At 39.9% G+C, this 22,515-nt stretch overlaps 2 protein-coding genes across 2 annotated transcripts in view; one reads left to right on the top strand and one right to left on the bottom strand.

Annotated features, from left to right (window-relative positions):
• FBXO39 (F-box protein 39) overlaps positions 1-22,515 on the top strand; it is a 46,170-nt gene that overhangs the window by 11,736 nt on the left and 11,919 nt on the right. The window lies entirely within an intron of this gene.
• On the bottom strand, positions 2,139-22,249 carry SMTNL2 (smoothelin like 2). Its single transcript, XM_048967008.1, has 8 exons — positions 21,718-22,249; positions 13,748-13,835; positions 12,806-13,045; positions 10,521-10,596; positions 8,923-9,093; positions 8,244-8,361; positions 6,795-6,946; positions 2,139-2,278 (listed from the first exon to the last, which is right to left on the bottom strand). Exons 1-8 carry the CDS (start codon positions 22,120-22,122, stop codon positions 2,152-2,154), a joined length of 1,377 nt encoding a protein of 458 aa, XP_048822965.1. The 5' UTR covers positions 22,123-22,249; the 3' UTR covers positions 2,139-2,151.

Below are 22,515 nucleotides of genomic sequence, written 5' to 3'. Positions count from 1 at the left end.
TTTATGATCATCTCTTTAAAATGGGAGAAATTTTGGAAACTGCACAAATAGCTTTTGGGTAAATGTGAACAAGCTAAACTGTAGCAAAAGCCTTAATTCCCCTTAATGAATTGGCAAAACTACTTATGCCTGGAATTTCCTTTTTTATAATTATTTGCTACTAGACCAAAATTGGCCAAGCACTTAACCATGTCCTCAGCACTCAAATCACACAGGACAATCATTCATGACCTGAGACTGTGTACAAATTTAATGTATAAAGCTGCTGCTGCCAGTAATATAGCTGCAGTGGAACTTGGCTCTGCTAGTCAATGAAAAATATTCTGCTATAAGAATGGAAATATGCACATCACATACCTACTGCAGACTCATTTCTCATTGTGCCTAATTTGATCATTTCTCCAAAATACAACTACAGTTTGTTCATCTTTACAGAGTGTTTGTTGGAACAATTTATTCATCAGAACTATGATCATTCAAGAAAGTTAAGAACCAAAGACAATGGCAGACACATTACAAACACCTTGCCTGTCCTCTGTCCACTTGCACTAAACCTGTATGAGCAGTGCCTGGGATTACTACTAGTTTAATCACATATCTTTCAGAAACATACTAAGATGCACATTTAAAACATGCTTTCAAGCTGTTTCCAGCGTGTTGAAGAAACAGGCTAGGCACATTGCGAACAGCTTTTGGTGATCCAGCTCTTCAGCAGTTAGCTTATACTCTACCTTTACATGGTTTTTTCTTTTCAGACTTTGTCTGATAAAGCGGTTGCTTCATTCATGGTTTCTTAAGTAAACTTCACTGGAAAGGAAGGATAAAATAAAATCCTTCTATAAAGAAGCAGTAATTCTAAAGAACATTTGATATGTTTTATTATAAACGGTCATCAACACAGAGCCAAAGTCATCTTTGTAACTATCTACAAAGAGCATAATTAAATGCAGGTTAAAAACCCATTCTCCAGCATGAGTTGAGGGCTTGTGGCTGGCTGTTTTTACTTTATATAGACTATTCTTAGAATAGAAATACATTAAAAGGCCCTAGAAAAAAAAATATATGCTTATTTAGTGTTTTTGTTTACAGTGTTCAATGGGAAAACAAAGCTACGTTGATTTAGCAAACAGAAAATCAGAAAAGATAAAACATGAACTTTATGTCTAGCAATTCTGGCGCAAACCCACTCTAGTTAATGGAGACACTGTTGATTTAACATTAATTTAATTGAAACCAGATACTAGCCCAAGGCATTTTAGAGTTCCCACGTATTTCACACTTTTTTTTTGGAACACTGCCTGGCCACATTAGAGAGAGAACATGGGGACTGAACAAGCTGTAAAGGCTTCATTCCTGTCCACGCTGGACCTCTGCTCTCCAGAGCTTAGAATAGTGCCTATTTCACATGTGCATGTGTGCATGCACACGTTCGCTGAAGTAGGATGGAGATGGTGGAGGGGTAATATTGCTAAATTTGCTAAAGAGGATTTTTCTTGTCTGTCTATTACTTCTGTGGTATACTGAGCAAAGAAGTGGAAGTGAAGTAGCTGCCTCCTAGAGTTTTACCTGTATTTTTAGGAGGGAACATCTTCATAGCAGAATTACTTGTCAGCGTATAAAACTGTTTCTAGCCCAGTAATGTAGCAACAGGACAAGGAGTTACCCTACCGAAAGAGGGTAGAGATTTGGATTAGATATTAGGCAGAAATTATTTACCATGAAGACAGCGAGGTACTGGAACTGGTTTCCCAGATAAGTTTTGGATGCCCCATTCCCAGAAGTATCCGAGGCCAGGGTGGCTGGAGCTTTGAGCGACGTGATCTAGCGAGTGGCAACCCTGCCCACAGCGGTGGGATTAGAACTAGATGATCTTTAAGGTCCCTTCCAACCCAAGCCATTCTGTAATTCTAACAGAGACGGGAGCTGAGATATAGCTTCCTGTAACCTTTGAAAGAATATTAAAAATTAAACCTACTATTAGCACCAAAAGTACATAGGCACTGCTCAGCAACATTTCAGTCAGCAAATACAATTGAATGCTTTTCACTGTCCACATGCTTGCAAGAACTAACAGTGTTCTATTTGCAAAATGTCAGTCTTCCCATTAGCATAATATACTTGATCATTCTGGCTGGATGGGTGGTGATGGTTTTACTCAAAGCGTCGTAGATGATTATACAGAGATTGGACATAAGTGAAGACACACATGGGGTCTGGCTTGTGGCCCATCATCATCATGTCATCCACTTCTATCAGACGATCACAGTGAGCCATTTTCCTGTAGTAATAATAAAACAGATTCAGCAAATCAAGAGTTAAAGCCAAAGCCTGTAACTACTTCCAAGATTCTTTGCTGCTCTGAGTTGAGCATCACTGAGGGATATAAGAAATCCTGAGATTTATCAGGAACAGTGAAATGGTCAGGCTGAGGTAATATTGGAGTCTGTTATTTTAGCGATCATGGAAAATACTTGTTCTTCCCCTCTTTTCCTCTATACTGTGATCTGACCCAATCTTGTACGGCCTTTTTCACTGTCCTATGTTTCTGTGGCACGTAATATAATCTCATTCCTGTGCCCAAGACTTAGTAAACAGGGCAAAATGAGTGTGCAAACTATGAGTTTTTCTACTTATTAAACAGAAAACTTCTAAACAATAGGAAAACATGAGATCATATGTGCTCATTAAAAGCCAAAGTGGCCATAGGTTCTTCTTGTTTGCTTTCCCCTGTCCTTACATGAGCAACTCGGATTGTTCTCCAAGATGACCATCATGTTAGAGAGCATAAGCCTGAGATCTGGAGCATTGTGAAGAAAAAGAAAGATCTGCTCAAGCCTAGGATTAAAAATCACAAGGACAGTAAGCATTTGAGCTGTTGAGCTCACATTATGGCTAACAGCAATAATTGAGAGCCTTTTCTGGCAATAAGAGAACAGTTTAGACGCCATCACAGCTAAGGAGAGGTAATTTCTGTAGATAATTCTTACCCAATGTCTCTCTTTGTGTGCATGCTCAAGTTCTTGACTTTTCCTTCTACTTATTGCTAGATTGAAATAGAGGTAAAAGCACACTTCAATTTTGAGAGTTGTATATATTTTAAGTTCAGAGAGTAACCATCTGAAAATGCCGTAGTGTCATTTTAACTCACTGATGTGTAAGAAAATTTGTGTATGCTTATTTGTGTAAAAAACTGTGATTCACAAATTACATAAATAATTTGCCAGGTGCTAGAATAGGGACAAGGGAAGAGCAACTGATGTCATCTACCTCAACTTCTGCAAGGCAGTTGATGCAACAGAAGGAAAGAATGCCATCCAGAAGGACCTGGACAAGCTTGAGACGTGGGCCCACGTGAACTAAATGAGGTTGAACAATTCCAAATGCAAAGTGCTGCACTTTCTCTGGGACAATCCCAGACATGAGTACAGACCGGGAGAAGAGCTCATTAAGAGCAGCCATGAAGAGAAGGACTTGGAGGTTCTGATGGATGAAAAGCTCAACATGAGCCTGCAGTGTGCATTTGCAGCTCAGAAGGTCAACTACATCCTGAATGCCTCAAAAAAAAGTAGCAGCCAGCAGTGTAAAGGAGGCAATTGTCCCCTTCTACTCTGCCCTTGTGAGGCATCATCTGAGGTACCATGTTCAAGCTTAAGGCTCCCACCACAAGAAATATATGGAGCTGTTGGAGGGGATCCAGAGGAGGCCACCAAGATTATCAGAGAGCTAAAGCACCTCACCCATGAAGAAAAGTTGATGGAATTGAGGTTGTTTAGCCTGGAGAAGGCTCTGAGGAGACCACATTGCAACCTTCTGGTACTTAAAGGGGGTTTATAAAAAAAAAAAAAAAAAGCCCAAATATTTTACATGGGCAAATAGTAATAGAAGGAGTTAGAATGGTCTCAAACTAAAATAAGAGAGATTTAAGTAAGATATTAGGAGGAAATTTTTTAGTTAGAGGTTGGTGAGGCACAGGAACAGGTTGTCCAGAGAAGTTGTGGATGCTCCATTCCCTGGAGGCATTCAAGATCAGGTTGGTGTGGCTGTAAGCAGACTGATCTAATGTCTGGCATTCCTTCTTAGAGCAGGGGGAGGTAGAACTAGATGATCTTTAAGGTTCCTTGCAACTGAAGCCATTTTGTGATTCTATGAACCCTCACACAAAACTCAATTCCAAAAGTTAATTTGCTTGCTCTTTCCCCTTTAAGGGTCACAGATTTTCCTGGAGACATTGCATATATTAACATGCCTGAGATTCAAATCGTGTTTTGTGTAAGTGGGATTGGCAAAGAAGCCACAAGTTGAATGTCCAGTCCCAGTGGGCTGTCGGTAAAAGTTGGATGCATTGTGCTCTATGAATTCAAGTTTCCTTTCTTATGATTGACATGGACAAATCCATTAAGACTTCTTAATTACTTGAAAAACAAAATGAAAAAAAAAAGAAAAACAAAAAACCTACAAACAACACTTTCTCCCCCAATAATTAAAAAAAAAAAAATCAAACATAGAGAGAAGTAGTATACAGTGGTTGGCCTTTTACGCCTCTAAGGTTAACTCATTAGCCTGTTTTCTCAAGTTTAGCTAAGGCTGACAAAGTAACTACAACTAAATTTTTTCCCATTTAAATGACATGTTTGTGGTATAGCAACTGCAACGTTAATTGCACAATTACACTGAAATGCTGAAGATCTGCAATTGTTTGCCTAAACAGAGAACCACACAATAGAATTCTTTACATTTCTAGAAATATAAGTTCTACATAAACTATAGCACTGGCTGCCTCTCCCTTATTCTTTATAAATTAGTTTCCCATGCTTACAATTTATCTCTTTTGAACACTGGAAAGAAGTCACTTTATAATGCAATTCAGACCTCTTGACTTTGAGTATGTTACAGAACAATAAAGAGATAGGACACAGGGTTTTCACTAGTACTGCGCTTTCTGTTTCTCTCCATTACAACACCCTTATTTCCATTACATGCATACCATATAATGGTGTACATGGTCCCGACAACATTGATAAAGCCAAAGCTTTGTTCCTGTTACTTTCAGAAGGGGAAAGAAGAAATGCCATCTTAACTGGTACACACCAGTCTGTTGCAAAAGAAGCATCTGTGGGAACCTGAGGGATCTATCTTTGCAGTTGAGTACACAGTCAGATCAGTTCTGCCCATAATTAAAAGTTAGTCTCCACTTCATCTGATCAGGAGAGAGCACTGCAGTGCCCCGATCAATAAACCATCAAATACATAACATTGTGATGCTAGTTATCACCAGAATAATTATTTCCCCAAGTAATACATAAAAGAGATGCAGAATAAATCTTTCTGCAGACTGAGGAGTAATTTGCATTTATTTGTATTACAGGTATGTAGTATTCAAATACATTCACTAGGCTGAACTGAGTTTGTCTGAGCATCAGTTTCCACAGATGCAAACCCCTGTAATTCTGCATGAGTAGAATTTGCTAATGATAGCCTATGTGAAAGATTAACTGTCATTGATACTAAAATCCATACAAAAATAAAGATACACGATAAATGAAGTGGCAGGCTGATAATTGAACAACTTTCCTCCCTGTTAATAACCTTTTGCAGACCTAGGCAAACATCAATGTAAGTAGAAGCCAAACATGGCTTCTACTCAGCATTCCTTGGCCGCAGAGAAGCTAACAGAGAAACCAAACTGCTCAATTAAGAAATGCAAGGACACAGAAGTCATACTGCACACCCACTGGCAATGTAAAAATCACAACAGAGACAGTAAATATCTAAAATGTACTTCAATCTACAGGTTGCAACTTTCTTTTTCTGGAAACTACTCAGACAGCTAAACATAGATCATTCAAGATAAAAGCATGCAAGTCTCGCTTACCAACACACAGCCATCCAGTAGATTGTTAACAATTACTTCTGTCATGCAATCTGTTCTGTTTATATTGTGTTTCTAATGGGCTGGGCTATATACACTCTGGGTTTTGTCTTGTGTAAGTCCCAGAGAATGCAAATATGTACGGTTTAGGAACTTTCCAGGTAGTCATTTACATGACCTGAGAAATAATATTCTGTCAGTAATAACCTCTATAAAATATATTTGCCAGGGCTACTTTCTTTTAAAAGCAGCATCCCATCATAATGAAGTTCTTATCAATACACACTACCAAATATTGGAAGGCAAGCATTTGCAGCAGATGTTAATAAGGCACCTTGAAGTGTGACAAGTGCAAGCTGTGAATTTCTACATCTATGTAGAGCACAACTGAAATCCAGTGACTGCACATACACTCATACAACATACTGAAAAAGCCAGTAATGCATACAAATGTAAGATCAAAACTACAGTACAGTCTTACAGCATCAGGGAACAATGAGAAGCAACAGAATTAAGGACTCCAGAGATCCTTTGAAGCTAATGGCTTTGTGCAGTAGCAGTCTTGTTAGCAATATCATGTGTGGTAAAATGCAGTGAGTGAAACCTACTGCTAACAGAAGCTGCAGCAGTCACATGTTCTAGCAGTTGCTTCTAGGATCACAGAAGTGAGAAAGCAGAATTGAAGTACCACTCAAAGATAGTTCTGAACATGGGACTCCAGTCAGCTACTCTGTGTCTGGCAAAAACACATTTGATTTTCAGTTGCTGTTCTATGCATTCTTCGTGCAGAGCTTTATTTTTTAGCACAACACACTTAAGTTAATGATATAGGATCTACAGAAAGAATGATTAAACTCTTCACTGCTGTCCAGCTTCATGAGATTGGAACTGCAAGCACTTCAGAGAGATTTAAGGCAATACTCACTCAGCCATGGTGAAAGCCAGCTCAAAGTTCTGCTTGCGGTTAGCTGGATCAAGCTTATTATAATCAAAAGTTTCAGGAAAGAAAGAATGTACAAGAGCACAGAATGCCATCCCATCATTCCAGCTTGAGGAGAAGTTCTGGAGATCAATGTGCTGTCACAATGAAAAAAAAAAAAAAAACCACACATTAATGCAGAGCTGGAGAACATGGAAGAGCAGTTGCTTTCACTCACTGTAGTTTTCTGTCCTGTTCTCCCACTGACTAGAGTAACAGAGCACAGGCTTTGTGGTTTTCCTTCCCCTCTGCGCATGTCCAATACATTAATTGTATTCTGAGAAGAAAGGGCCTCTTGCCTGACATGCCCAGATACAAAGCAAACATACACTCAAGGTCCCTGATCCCAAAAGCTAGTAAAATACTGTGAAGAATCTCGTGAAACTCAGTGAGCTCTGGAGCAGGCCCGATGTACCAGCTCAGTGTCGACGTACAATGAGGACATTGCTTATGCCTATGAAGTATTTATAATTGAAAAATGGTTCACCTTGTGATAAATAATACTGGATAACTGCTTACTTGCTGCTCAGTAAGGCCTAATTCATTGCTTCTTTATTATACAGAGTAGACCTAACTCTTCCAGTATTTCTACTACTACAGACTCTGCTTCTTAGAACTAATGTTTATTGTTACTTTCAACTGCCAGAATGAAACAAAGTATGTTTTGGTTCTCTGCTAGTGTTGCTTTCACATCATACAAAATTTGAAATCCAACTTTCCTCTTTAACAACTAACAGTCACGTTCATTAGCTCTGCTGGAAAATACTGTGATTTAGCACATTTTACAAAATGCTGAAGAACATGCATTACTGGGGAAAAAAAAAAAACACAAACAAAACTGGAAAATTTTTCTCTTCCCCTTGAAACTGCTTTGGGAATTATGGCTTAAGGCCAGGTAAAATTACTGAAGATCTCAGCAACTGAATTCTCTTATCTACTGTGATGTTGCCTTACAGAAATTAATTCACTAACATGTTGTGATTCTCTCTCAAATATTTAATAAAAATTCACTTATCTAAAATCAGAAGAGAATAATTTGGTCTTTTGTGTAGCCAAAATGAGACAGGTTCTATGTACTGGAAAAATACTGTTCAGACTTTACGCGATGAGAATGCAAAAATCACAGTCTGCATCTAAGAAAAATACATGTGTATAGTGAAGTCCACATATGTAACCATGGAAATGTCAGCTTTCAGAGCAAACACTGCTGCAATGCTTTGAGAGACATAGAAAAAATCTCATTCATGCAATGACTGTCCTGAAGTGTTGCCCATGCAACATGATGTCACAACACCATGACACCGGGGGAAGTTAACTCACTGTTTAGCATGTTTTACATTCAGTTTTTGAGTAGGTTCTTCTGAAAAAGAGAGCTGGAAGTGCTAATGTCTTCACCTTGTATCCTATGGTTTTTGAGCGACACCAGTCTAACAAAATTTGCTTAATGCTGCTAGCGCTGGCAACCCCAAAACTCTGTGATCTCTTCAGTTTAGGTCTGGATTGTCCTTTTCCTCTGGAAAATTAACAGAGACCAGATTAAATTACATTCTAGAATAACTTAAACCTACTTGTCAGCAACATATAATGCAACCTTGCCCAGATTCACTCCCTGATCAGATGATATTTGAGAAACACATGGCTAAAATTTCAACATGCCGGTTCCACAAATAAAAAAAATTTTCATTTCACTGAAGCCAGGATTTTGAGTCTTCTTCTGTTTAAATCATGCCCTTATCGTGATGTATAAAGAGTAGTCCTTGTTCTTCTTCCTTAACAAATGACAACAAAAGATCCTCAGTTTCTTATTTTAAGAAGAGAAGGCAGCTTTCACAACACTCCTAATAAAAGGCATCAGCTTCTTCAACTAAACAACTTCAAAGATAGAAATTGGTACCTGTAAATTTCCAGGGCTCAATTTGCAATGTCGGCAAATCTGTACGTTACTTTACAGCCCCCTGAGCTCAAAATTCTACACTGTAAGAGTCTTCCCACCAAGTTGTCCTCTGCTAGCAACAATTAACAAATTAGTTTCCCATAAACAAATCCATTCTGGAGATGTAAGAGAGTGACATACTTTCCACTGTCTTGCTCAAATTTCTCAAAAAGTGCTTTCCTGGCCTGTGTTCCTGTAGTTCGTGGAAGTGTCTGAGACCGTACCAGTTCTCGCCTTCTTTCAACTTGACGATGTACAGTAGGAGGAGAGGAGTGAGGCTTGGGTGTCACACCACAGTAACTATCAGTTGCACTAGAAAAGAATTACAGGAAAACTATGTGGTTAAAGAAAAAATAAAAGTAGCACTCTGCAGTGCCAGCAGTCAGCATAAATGCCCGGGGTTGCCTGTCAAAACAGCAACTTCAAGAGGATGTGAATGGGTCAAAAGTAATTTAAGTGAAGGTTGAAGTTCTATTAATAGACAACAGCACTCAAGTACAGAAAGTTTTAAGGTACTTTTAGGCACGAGACATAGTTAGCTAAGCCACAAAGGCTTTACAGCCCAGAGTAGAAGAACAGCAACACCTTTAAGAAAACACATAAATTAAAGCAAAAGTTGTGGAGACACAGAAGTACTGAATCCCTTTAACTTCCAACTGTTCGTTTCCCAGAAGATTTAATTCACATTTTAAAAATAAACTTGAACAGCAATTCAGGAAGTAATTTTGAAAATTTTAGTTATAGTACACAGAATCCTTAGCACATTGGTGTTGCTTCACCGATTGCAACTTGAAAATATGATTAATATAAAGGATTATATTTTCATTTGTGTTTATTTGAGCAGTAAACCACTTCATCAGAATTAAGGAAGTAAGCCAGGCTTAGCTTTGAAAGTGCTCCCCATGATGCACAAACTGAAGCAAAGAGTGTGACACTGAATTTACTGTTAAGTTCTGATATATCTGGAGGTCATTCTCCTGACAGCAAGATCTGCAAAGTGCTTGGTATATCAAATGTTGGAACAAACTTGGAAGAAACGTTATGTCAAAATCTGTATGATTTTCAAGGCATGAAGAAGCTCAACTTAAGAGATTTAAATTGGCTGTTCTCTCCCTTTTCTTGATGCATATTTTGCATGCCAGGATTGCCTGGTTACGGCTGTAGTAATTGCCATACCATATAACACTATACTAAGGAACTGTGACTGTATTAATTAAAAAAAAAAAAAAAAAGCTAACTTTTTTTTTTTCCAAAAAGACAGCTAGAAGTCTTCTGTATCCTGCAATGCGTTTATCTACAAACCAAACTCTAGTCTAGCCAAACTATGGATGTTTGATGGCAGTCATTTGCTGGTTTTCAAAATACAAGTTCAAAGCAGAAACTGACACATCTGACTATTTTTAAAAGTATTTTCAAAATGCCTGAGATCTCTCTTCCCCTAACAAAAATCCACCGCAGAGTAGTATAGTGCTAGTAGCACATTAAAAAAAAAAAAGTGAAATCCACAATTAAGTCTGCTTTAAACTGCTCTGCAAAAGGTTGATTGTTGGTTTTGGTTTTTGTTTTCTTTCCCTCTTTCCTTCTCATCTCTGCTCCACAAAGCTCTCATGGAGGCTTACAAACTTTAATGTGTTTAAATTACAGCATCCGGGACTCACCTGTTCTATAAATCAGCAAGATACTTCATCAAGAATATACAGAACACAATGGCCTAACAAAACATCAAGATAAATGCTTACCTTTCACCAGTTTTGTTTCCACTACTTGCTTCATAGCTTGCAGTAGAGACAGGCTTAGTGACAGACGTGGCATTCACTGTACAAAAAAAAAAAAAAAAAAAAAAAAAAAAAAAAAAAAAAAAGAAGTATTAACGTTGAAACATTTTTCTCTCCTTCCCTCATGATTTTTCAAATCATTCCCTGGTAAGACAGTCATGCACGGCTTTTCACCCACTGCAGTAAGAAGTAGCAGGCCTCTGTCTAGGTCCTATTATAAATTTAAAAACCGGGGAAAGATTTTCCCCAGGGATTCATTCCCACAGCAACACTGTTGCAGTACAGCAAAGATTGTGTTAACAGGCCAGAAAAGACTATGAGAAAATGCCTTTGGTGAAATTGCGTTGGGAACACTGGGTCCTTCTAGGCCCTTGTGCAGACCTTAGAGGAGGGCATAAAGCTATGGATATCTCACTGAAAGGAGAGAAGTGTGCTATGACTTAGCTCACCAGTCATTTTGGCATGTCTACCACATTTGGGATGTCTACCACAATTGACAGCATAATTTAAATTACCCAATCTTAACTTACACTAGGAACTTTTCTAATTTTAAAGTAGAATGTACTCCAAAGGTAGCTCAAAATCAACCTTGCATCTTCCTCTTCTTGCTTTTGAGGTTACATCTTTTGTGCTCTCCATCTTAGAGCCCAATACTAGAGTCTAGGCACCACAAATGTGGAGAATGGAGTGACTTGTCCAGATTTAACACTAACTAAAGCCAAAATGTTTTGTACAAGGCTTCTTCATTTATGGAAGGCTTCTCACATAGACAAAGATGAAAGACTGACATCTTGGAAGCAATTCAACCTAATTGCTGTCCAAATCACTCTATGAAGGCACTGAACTGCTGGCCTATTAAAGGACTTAGATCAACTAGACATCTCATTTATAACACTCCATTAAATGCCAGCATACAGAAGCAAATCTGGAACCACAAACAACTGCCAAACAGCTGTACAAATCTCACAGGTTTTAAGCTGGGGAGGAGTGCGATTTAAGATCACTGTGAAATGCCAGTGCATTGTGTAATGGTAACAGCTTGGTGATATAAATCAGAAGCAGCTTTAGATAAAGCTCAAGTCGTCTATTCCTACTGGAATAAAAAGTCCTAAAGGCATTTTGTCCTTTTACGCATTTGCACATGCAGACTACTTACTCTTCTTCTGCTCAGATAAATTTGCTTTAAAATCCAGAGTGGGCCCAGTACTTTCCAGCTGTCATTAGCTTGCATTCAGTCACATTTTTCCGATTATCTGAGACATTCACCAATGAAACTGCATTCTGACCTTCTTCTCTGGCACCTATTGTTTTCCACTGTAGAGAATGCCTAACATTACACATGCATACCACTATGCAAATATACATAGGTGCCCACTTGCTTTGAACTGATGGAGAGCCCAATAAACTAAAACAAGGATCCACGATACCCAGAAAATTGAATCTGCACGCAATCTTGTTAGCGATTTTAATACTGTCACGTACCTATTAAATGGAACTAGATGCTCAGATCTGAATCCCCCAGATATGGAACACAGAATCCCTCTCAAAATGCTTTGCATAAGGATACACTGGTGGGAATACTCACCTCCATTGGCAGATGAAGTCATTGTTCTCACTGAAATTGGGAGGGAGGGAGGGAGGGGAAGCAACAGAGGAATGCTTTCCTACATTCTTAGCTTGAATATGATAAAATTTGAAAGATGAAACTGCAAATACTCTGTTTCTCATTGGCAATTCCATCTGATCTATCTCTACTGTTTCTGATCAATAAAGCATCACCAACACTAAACACACACGAAATACAGCCCAAAGACAAATTATCTGACTATAAATCAAATGACATGAGCTTTATTTTAAAAAATTTAACTTACAGATAAAATTCTGCAGTAACTTTGTCTACTTGTTAGTCATTCCTCCCTCCAAACAATTTTTAAACCTGTTAGCAAATACTCCCTTAACTTCTCAAGATACTTCTTCAGTAACTGTACTAGAATATTAGGTTGCACTGTGAACTCAATTATATTAGGCAACAAAAATTCTCAGAAGATGTGACATTATAAATTCAACCTCCAACTAGGACCCACAATATTACAAATCAGAGCATCCCATTATGAAAGGGAAGCCATAGAAGCAAGGTTACATAATTACTTCCAGGTTACAGGACAATCTCCACGTCCCTAGTTTCTTGAAGTAATGAAATGAAACAGAGCTTCAGAAAACATACTGCTTTTTTTATCCCCGTATTTTACCTGACTGGTTAGAAGTTTTCAATGCCATCTCATTTTTGCTCTGGTTTTGCCCAAGCAGGCCAGTGGATGCACTAGTTGTTCCTGCTGAATGAACAGTTTCTCCTGAAAACTTCTCTGATGTTCTGGTTACTGCAGTAACAGGAAGGTGGGGCATCTGTAAGGTCATTGCAGGAGCATGGGCCTCAGGGGAAGAGTCTGACATATAAGAAGAGGTCAGCTCATGGGAGGCTTTTGCCTGACCTGGTGAATAAGAGAAAAGCAGAAAGGAAATAAATCTACTTAATACTTGTAATAAAATTACAAACAAATTTCCATGCAACAACTTTGTTTTACAAGTCAAAGTATTCTATCCAGTTCTCCCTCTGAGACATTATACCATTTACAGCACCCTGCAGAAATTGAAGTACAATCCTGGTACCTGTCCTGCATGACATTCAGCAAAAACAGCCTTTTCAGATTATTAATTCATTAGCACCTACATTTGGTAAGCTCCTCCTCTTCCTCTGTGCAACCCAGCCACGTGATGCAGATTAGAAATCAGCATCCTTGTTCTTTTCTAGTTTCACAAAATGCTGGGCACCTCAGTTTTCTCTAAAATATAGATCAGAAGCAAATGCCCCCAGTGAAGGATGATTTAAATAGATTGGTAATTTGCAAGATGTTTTGAGATGTAAGGCTATAATGGAACCCAGAATAGCTGATCTTATTATCAGGGGGGCACTGAGATTATAGTCTCCAGTTTATGAAACAACACAGTGCATGCTTAACATTGAAGTTGAACATTAAAAGTTAGACTCCTAATTAGGAAATAAACAGCCGCAGCACAAAATCCATCCTGAAACCATTTCAGATTTTAATGATTCCAACGTCCAAAAGCTGCTCTATGACTGCCAGAATCAGGTATTTTTTAAAGTAATCCTTCAGTTCTTGCCCTGTTCCTACCTGATGAAGACTGATGCCCATTTTCAATGATGGAAGAACTACAAACTCTTCTAAACTCAGGTTTGTGGTGGTCATCCAGGTCTACACTCTGTCAGAACAGAAAATGGACACAACTAAATTTTAAACAGCATCAAAAGTTAAATTATCCAGAAACCCCAGCCAAGAACAGGCCTTCCTTTACTAGCGATCACGATACAGGAGGGGAGGAATTATTTAATTCCAAAGGCCAGAACTTGAAAACGGAACACTGGAATGTACAACTCACATCAATCCTCACATACTTGTCCCAGCAGGCCCCATACAACTAGCAGGGATTGTCCACTTTTGTTAGATAAAGCTATCAGTATCCACTGCGACTGTGATAAACTGAAGACCCTGTCTAATAGTTGAGAGACGAGAGAAATGTGAGATGTGTAACTCCAGATCAAATCTTCCTGTTCTACTTCTTTTATTTCATCAGAAAGTCTGAAAGACTGGTGTTAAAGTAAGGGCGTCCACCTTACTAGGAGCACATGGAAATCTGAGATGCTTCAGAGGACATAAATTTCCATCTATATATGAGAAAAGATAGGTGAATGTATCTGGTATTTACTTAACCATTTATTTGGAAGCAAAACCTCGATTTACTCAGTATTTTTCAGACAATAGGTTTAGTTTACTTCTCCTGACTGTTTCTGAGTCAGTGATCTTGCTGGAGTTACATACGCACTTCTGTGCTCTGCTAGATAAAGGTCTGGAGGCTACATAACAAGGCAAGTTTGGTCTGTTTACTGTTAAAATGTGTAAAAGGTGCTGCTTTGTAAAAACAAGCCAAAACCAAACACAACCACAAGTTTTAACACAACGTGCCTTATAGCTCTATTAGGACAATTGAACTTTCTTTCATGCCCCAGTATGGTTTCATATACACCTAAAATAGCAGTGGTCCAAAAATCTAAAATTCTCTTACAAGCAAAAGCACTATTAGCTCCACTGTTTTTTGTGGGATATCTTTCATTTAGAGACCTCTTGAAAGAGGAATTTTCATAAAAGCAAGCTCCTCAGTTGCCTCTATGTGCTTTGCATACAGAGATTACTGATACATCAGAAATGGGAAAAAGTGAGATGTGTAAGGGAGGACAATCAAGGCTGCTAGACATTAATGAGAACTGCACTACACTTATTCCTCAGTTCTTCTACTAGAGCACAGAGAAACTGTCAGATTACAGGAGTATTCTGTAACCAACCGCTCAGCTTGAAGCAGCAGCCTTGAACAGCATTAGAAAGCTTTTGCACATGGAGTAACCTCTGAAGAAAAACCGTAGAGGCATTTTTCACAAAACCTTATTTTGATGCAAACCTGGATTAAAAAATTGACAAGAGAGAAAACAACTCTACATTTATAGCTTCAGCAGGTGTTCACACTATATCACAATAAAACAGCAACAAAACAGGCAAACAAATCACCTAAATGAAGATTCAGGTAACTTCGGAATTATTCCTACAAGACACTTACAGGAATTGCAAGAAAATAAGAAGAAGTAAACAGAACTACCAAACTTCCTGGTCAAATACACGAGCAGAGATGGCTTCATGGTATACAACGCAAGTTGACTTCTGGAGTATTTAATCTGTCTGCTTGTATACTGCAGGTCTTTGTGTCTCATGCAGTTACTCCAGCACTGTTGAGAGCCATCAGGCCCCCAGATACCAATGAATAATGTTTGTTTAGATCTTCGTAAGTGATCATAGCCAGCTAGGCAATCACTCTGTTGCTTTCCCCATAGCAGGCTGGTTCTCTGCAGATGTCCTTTCAGCAGTCTGTCAACACTAAAGAGAGACTTTTCTGACAGTGTCAAAATAGAACATCCATGTTATAATTTTAGTCCTCCTTGTTCACAAAGACATCATGCTGAACCACAAACAGTGCAGAAAGATTCTTAATGATTATGCACCTGCAAACATGTGAGATTTTCTCATCAAAAAAGGTCAGAACTCATCCTTTCTAATAATCACTGGCAGGTAGAAGGAGGCTTGCAAGAGGAGGTTGTGGAGTCGCCTTCTCTGGAGATGTTCAAGACCTGCCTGGATGCCGACCTGTGCGAGCTGGTGTACGGAACCTGCTTTGGCAGGGGGGTTGGACTCAGTGATCTCTGGAGGTCCCTTCCAACCCCTACAATTCTGTGAAATCCTTCAACAAAGGATGCATACTCAGTCACACAGCTACAGCTCTGCGATTCTGCTTTAAAATTCATCCTTCAAACATAACTTCACTCAGAGGGTGGTGACACACCCCTCCTGTTTGTAGGCTCTCGTTAGGTACTGAAAAGCTGCAATTAGGTCACCCCACAGCCTTCTTTTCTCCAGGCTGAACAAGCCCAGCTCCCTCAGCCTGTCTTTGTAGAGGAGGTGCTCCAGTCCCCTGATCATCTTCATAGCTCTCCTCTGGACCCTCTCCAACAGCTCTATCTTTCTTGTACTGGGGGTTCCAGACCTCAACAGAGTACTCCAGATGGGGCCTCACAAGAGCAGAGTAGAGGGGAACAATCATCTCCCTGTCCCTGCTGGCCACCCCTCTTCTAATGGAGCCCAGGATACCATTTGCTTTCTGAGCTGCAAGAGCACACTGCTGGGCTGAGTCAAGGACAATCTACAAACAATGTGTTTTTGAAGAGAAAACACATAGTTTTCCTAGTTTTTATGCTCTCGATTAAATGATATTTTCCTCAGCTTTGAGGGAAGTTGCCAACTAAAGACTCTTATCAGGCACTTCAATCCCTGGAAATCAGCAGACTGTTTACATGACAGACTCATCATAGTTAAGGAATGCGTCTGGGTTACCACCTTTAATCTCAAACTTCTCCAGACTTTGGAGCTGACAGAAATAAGTCCTATAATCTACATATACAGCTTCTCCAGAGGTCACACCAAGAAAAATAGGCAAGGCTAGGTGAGCAGACTTTTCTATTCAAGGAAGAACTGACTAATACTTACTGATTCATCATGACAAGTGCAATTTACTAGCCTGATTCAAGGTAAGAGTAAATTTCTAGACAGAGGAAGCTTAAGTTCAGGGTAGCAATGCTAGATTGGAAGAAAGTGGAAATGTACTATCTCTTTTTATCCATCTGAAAGCCAAGCTGATCTAGATCCAGCCTGATAAGAATTTGGGCTGACATGTTTGTAGACCTTTTAATCACAGATGCTTATATGACACTAACTCAACAACTCAGTATCTTCAGATGAGCAGGACCTAAGCAAGTGATAATTTTCCTACTGCCTTTATCAGTCAAAATTCTCTGGAGCTGATGGAAACTGAATTTCATAGGTACATACTCCAAACTTGAGATTTGATCAGAAATTTCCAGCGCTCTACCACAATTTTCACATTCAAAAAGTGAAAAACTAAGCATCAGGAAGGAAGGAAGAGGGGGACACTCTAATTCACTAAAATCTGTCCTCTACCCTTAGAATTCCACAGCCTTTGTATCCAACAGATACACCCTTCCCAACACCACAAACACTGACTGTAATGGGCAAACTATCTATTTTAGCTGCTAAAGGTACCTCTATGCTGTTCTCCCTGTTTTTCACAGAAGATATGCAAAGCTAGCTGCTGAGAATGACATTACAGGTAACTAGCAGCGAAAGCTTTGACCAAAAATTGTCAGAAACAAAGTACAGAACTAATGACCTGTCAGGAGATGTAATTGAAAAAATGAAACATGATCTTCACTGTGTTGCAAATTATTGTGCAGTTAGAACAGAACTCAGAATATCGTGCTTCTACAAACAATGGAAACACAAGAATTCAGTCAAGTTCGTACTGTATTTCCTTGCAGACAGAAAAAGGACAGAATAGAGCAGAACAGTTCAGTAGGAAGGGTCCTACAAAGATCACCGAGTCCAAAAACAAGTCTCATATTGAATAGCTAAAAAGCTATTCTCAAATCTTTTGCCAAAATAAAAACATAAAACCATAGAAGCAGATAACTTTTTGGAAAGAAACATCTTCAAATAGGAAAAAAGAAAGCAAGGTCCTTTTCTTTCACCTTGACAAAAATCACTGGAACAAGTTGGTACTACTTCTAAAGTAATGCTGATTTTATCCTGTTATATATATATATATATATATATATACACACATATATATATACACACTACAATTTGCTCAACACCATCCAAACCACACAGAACATATTAACATAGTGTTCCAGTCTCACGCAAGAGTGCCTCTACTATGCTAGTATTATTTGATACATAAATGTATCTCTCTTAAAAATGTAACCATGTTATAATTAGAAATCACATCCAGTTTGCAGAATGATTAACTCAAAATCCTGTTCAATCCATGTAGTTCCAGCTCCAGAACTTATGCTATCCAATAGCCTTGCACCAGCTTCCTGGCTCCAATGATTATAGAAAGAAAAAAAAAAAGAAAAAAAGAAAAAAAAGGAAAAGAAAAATCTATGTGCCAAAAGTGCTGCATAAATGCTTTAAGAAAAATTAACTCAGAAGGCAAAAACTAATCCAAATTTTTACATATAATAATTTTAAACCAATCCCTACAGTTCTGACATTAGTTTTGTATACTGGCTACTGTCCGTGCTGGATTTGGATGTTCCCTCTCAGCTCAGCAGCTATAATCTAAAGACCTTGGAACATTCCACAGAGGTACTTTTAAACATACTTGGTTATTGTTTATTCATTTTTAAAGAGATAGGAGATCTCATCTTTATTCAGTTTCAATAGTTCAGACTTTTCAGAAAAATCTACTTAGCTGAAGTTTAAGTCAAAACAAATTTACAGATCTAGCTGTAGCAACTGAACAAGTGGGTTTACTAAAGCACTGCAAATACAAAAAGCGATTCTCCTTTCATTACTAAGATTTCTAATCCATCCATACCCAAGATGGAAAAGGAAAGGTGAGCAATTTTCCATGTGTAATCTCTTGGAAGAACAGGGCAAATAAAACTGCCAGTGTAACAACCTTGGATACAAATGACCACCTGATACTAGAACTAACAAATTACTTTCTGAACCGTCCTGCTCTGCAGAACTGAAATGTTCGCAGAGAGAGAAAAACAAAAAACAAACAAAAAACCTCAGAAAGGGGAGGGGGAAAGACAGAAGACAAGACAAGGAGCAAAAGTACGAAGAACACACTCCCTTCCCCACTCTACGCCCCCAAAACAGCCTTCTCCAGTACCTGGAGAGCCCTGTCTCGAGTACAATGTAAATCACGGGCAGATAACACAAATCCTTTGTAACACTGTCACTGCTGTGTTGCATGCACGAAATGGGGGCTAATAAACTGTTATCTTGTTAGTCTACCCCACTTGATAGACAGAAAGGCAACTGGGTCCATCTAAATGAGCACATAGACTGTCGTATATCAGATTTCAAGGACAGCGTAGCAGACACTAGCCAAAGATTATATTATATTATATAAAAGGATATTTGTGCCCTTACTATTTAATTATGCTCAGAACACCTTGGCCACATTTTCTTCTCAATGAAATCACCTTTAAAAGTAATCTAGCAATGTTAGAAAACAACAGTTCACACAAAAAAAATGCTCAGAATCTTCAATACCTAATCTTCACCCTGAGAAAGAAACTCTCAACCGGAGTATTTTGATAGAAGCGTTGAAGGGAACAGAACTCGACTCCTTACTGGGATAAGAGCTACATCAACTACACACCAGAAAGAAACCCAACCAATAAACCTTTTTCAGGAGCAAAAGAGTACTCTTATTCACTGCTATTTCCAGAAATATATTATTTGCTTCTCCTATCTCAGACTTATATAAGCATTTACTGTGGATGGAAGTCTCATCAGTTATTATCACAACCACTAATTTACCTGAAAACAAACACAGTAGCATTTATGGTTGTATTTCAATGAATATAAAGATGTTACAATTATGAAATAAACAGGAGAGTTTGGCAAAGCAGATTATAATAACAAAAAGAGAATAGATAGAAAGCTTACCCGCATGCTGGACTCACTGCAAAACTCCAAAGAAGGGATCTCCAGAAGAGATCCTTCCCCCCTGGTAGTCAGCTCTTAAATGGGTTTAGGAGAGGTGCAGCCAGGCTCCACCCCTTCCAGCAGCACAGGTGAATTGCCTTCACCTGTTCTCCCAGGGCTGACTCATTGCTCACCTCAGGTGATCAATCAGAGGTTCAGGCCGTGATTCAGCAGTTCCCATACAATCGTACTCTGTTTCAAGTGCTTCTGTTGCACAAATAGAAATTTCAGACAATTCAGGGAATATTTTCATTACCACAGAGAAACTGGGTGACCAACACAGTGATCAAGGCTTGTTCCTTAGTCATTTGAGCACAGCCACATTACATATTTTTTTGATCAACACTGTAATCTCTGCATGCATTTGGTGCGTGTAGTTCTAGCTGCATCTCCCATGGTTCTTAGTACTGAGATTCCTTTACAGTCAGTTATGCTAACCCTGGAAGGCATCCATCCTTGCGGGGAAAATTGTTGGGAGGACACTGGGGAGCTAACAGTACTTTTGTGATCTTCCCTGAACCCTCAAAGCTAAGTAAGAAGGTTCCAGCCAAAACAAAAGCACATTCTGTGTTTCAGCCTAGACTGTTATCTAAAGCTGGATAATGCTATAGCCTCAATGCAAACCTTATCACAGAGCATGGAGTACCCACCACAAATAGGCAGTGGCAATGGAGAAGATGAGTTGTATGAGGCACCACTTCCTCTTATCCCTTCCCTGTCATTGAGCTTAGTTCTGTTTCTTGCAATGTAATAAGTGTGGCTGGCTCCATGGAGGAAAAAAAAACAAAACAAAACAAACAAACAAATGATCTAGAAGTTGTGTAAGCTGTTCATATTAATCTTTTGCGAGAAAAGGCAGCAACTGCTACAATAGCATTGGAACAGTACTGCATGTGGCTGCTTTGCCTTTTCATTTGGCCAGCTGTTGCCAAATACTTTTGGGTTGGTGGGAAGTAAAAGGGCTGGAATGTTGTACTGACTCTGCTCAATTGCACCCAAACAACTTCAAATTAGCTTAGTTTCCAAGCATTTACTTTTCATCCCCAAGGCCTGGATAGCCAATCCCACAACTGTCCATGCTCCAAGTCTTTAAGAATCTTGCAAGATATAGATTAATATTAAATGAAATAGGCTGCCAGTTTTGAAAGTTAGCTCTCTAATACCACATAGTTACATAACAATCATCATGTACTGTCTGGAGGCAATCTCTTGGCATCAAGGATTGTACAGGAACTCTCAGCTCCTTCCACAGAACCAGATGCTCTAGAAAAATATTACACAAAGCTCAGTGCCATATGAGCTTCCCACTAACTGAGCTTTCCATGCACCACATTATAAGGCTTCATCTCACAGAAGCAGTTCCACCACTGGGAAGAACATCTCTGTGCTAGTTTAGGACACGGAGACCATGACAGCTTGCATGGGGCACACCTCTCTAAAATTGAGCCAAAGTAGTACAGCACAGCACTTGTGCCTCAAAACTGTCACACTTCAGCACACTAAGTCACTGTGTTAGGTAAGCACATTATTACCTGCTACATATATGCTGAGTTTTTCTCCTTTGTGAGCTTGGCAACTGACAGCACTGCTGGCACACAGGTCCCCCCGAATCTTAAAAGGATATACAGACATTCACCTACACATAAATACTGATAGCTGAGACTGCCACAATGTCTCTTCTTACTTCTAACCACACTCAACTGAGAGATTGCTACCACTCTAAGCAAGATCTCAGTTTGGCCAAGTAGTACTATAATTAGAAACATCTCCAGCTGGCATAACAGTCAAGACCATTTCTCTAGACACCTTCCAAAAGCTCATAAATATTCAATGCACAAGATTGTAAACATTCCCCCGTGTTACCTACAGCTCAGTGTAGACGCATCCACTCACATCAAGTGCTCATGCATCCTCATGACCCTCCCTACATTGCCCCCCCAGCCACAGCCGGCACTTACTTGGCTCCGACCAGACACTGCTAGCTTCGCAAGGGTGGAGAACCTGTCTGCAGAAAAAGCCGGCACTGGAGAGCTGGGTCCCACAGCTGGAGGGCTCCTCTCTGCCTCGTCCTGCCACTCTTGCGGCAGCCCCGCCGACCGGCTAAGGGCCTCCACCTGCCGAGCAAGACGCTCCAGCTGCACCCTCAGGCGTTGGTTCTCCTGCTGCAGCTCTGAGACGGTGCGAGCCAGGGGGCTAGCGAGGCGCAGCACCTCATCCACCTGCCGACTCACGCCTTGCTTGAACACCTGAATGTCCACATGGATCTCCCGAACAGCGCCTCGCAACGTGTCTTCATAGCGCCCCAACGCCTCGCATACCGTCTTTGCTTCGTGGCTGTTCAGGTTGTCGATCTCGCTAGCCATGGTGTTCACGGCCCGCAGTTTCTGTGGTGCGGCCAAATAGGCTCGGGGAAACTCGGGAGCCGACGGCTCAGTAGTCCGAACAGATCTTCTCTCCCTGCTGCCACCGCCTTCTCGTCCCCTCGGAGCGCGCACAAAACCTCCCCCTACCCGCTCTTAAGCCCAACCCCCGCATCGGCCTGCCCCCACTGATGCCGGAGCCCGGTTCGCTCCCACAGTGTGGACACAAAGCTCCGCAGAGCCTGCAGAGCGCCCGGCGGCGTCACTGCAGCAGTGTCGCGCCGTAGCGGGGCACCCAAACCAGGAGCTGAGTGACTGCCCAGGGCCGCCCAACTCAGTGTGTGCTCCTTCAGAGGAGATGTAATTTCACGAGAGAACAAACGAAAGAGGGAGGGA

Source organism: Lagopus muta, chromosome 20 (assembly GCF_023343835.1).
Source record: "Lagopus muta isolate bLagMut1 chromosome 20, bLagMut1 primary, whole genome shotgun sequence".
NCBI lineage: Eukaryota > Metazoa > Chordata > Aves > Galliformes > Phasianidae > Lagopus > Lagopus muta.
The sequence above is the reverse complement of the archived record's forward strand: the minus strand, read 5'-3'. Positions and strand labels throughout refer to the sequence as shown.

Excerpts from the sequence above, each read along its gene's own strand:
- SMTNL2 (XM_048967008.1), bottom strand. The coding sequence starts at position 22,122 with ATGGCTAGCGAGATCGACAACCTGAACAGCCACGAAGCAAAGACGGTA. Across the intron at positions 13,046-13,747 it reads TGGGCATCAGTCTTCATCAG|GTCAGGCAAAAGCCTCCCAT; the intron begins GTAGGAACAGGG and ends CTTATTCACCAG. Across the intron at positions 8,362-8,922 it reads TTTGAGCAAGACAGTGGAAA|AGGAAAAGGACAATCCAGAC; the intron begins GTATGTCACTCT and ends TTAATTTTCCAG.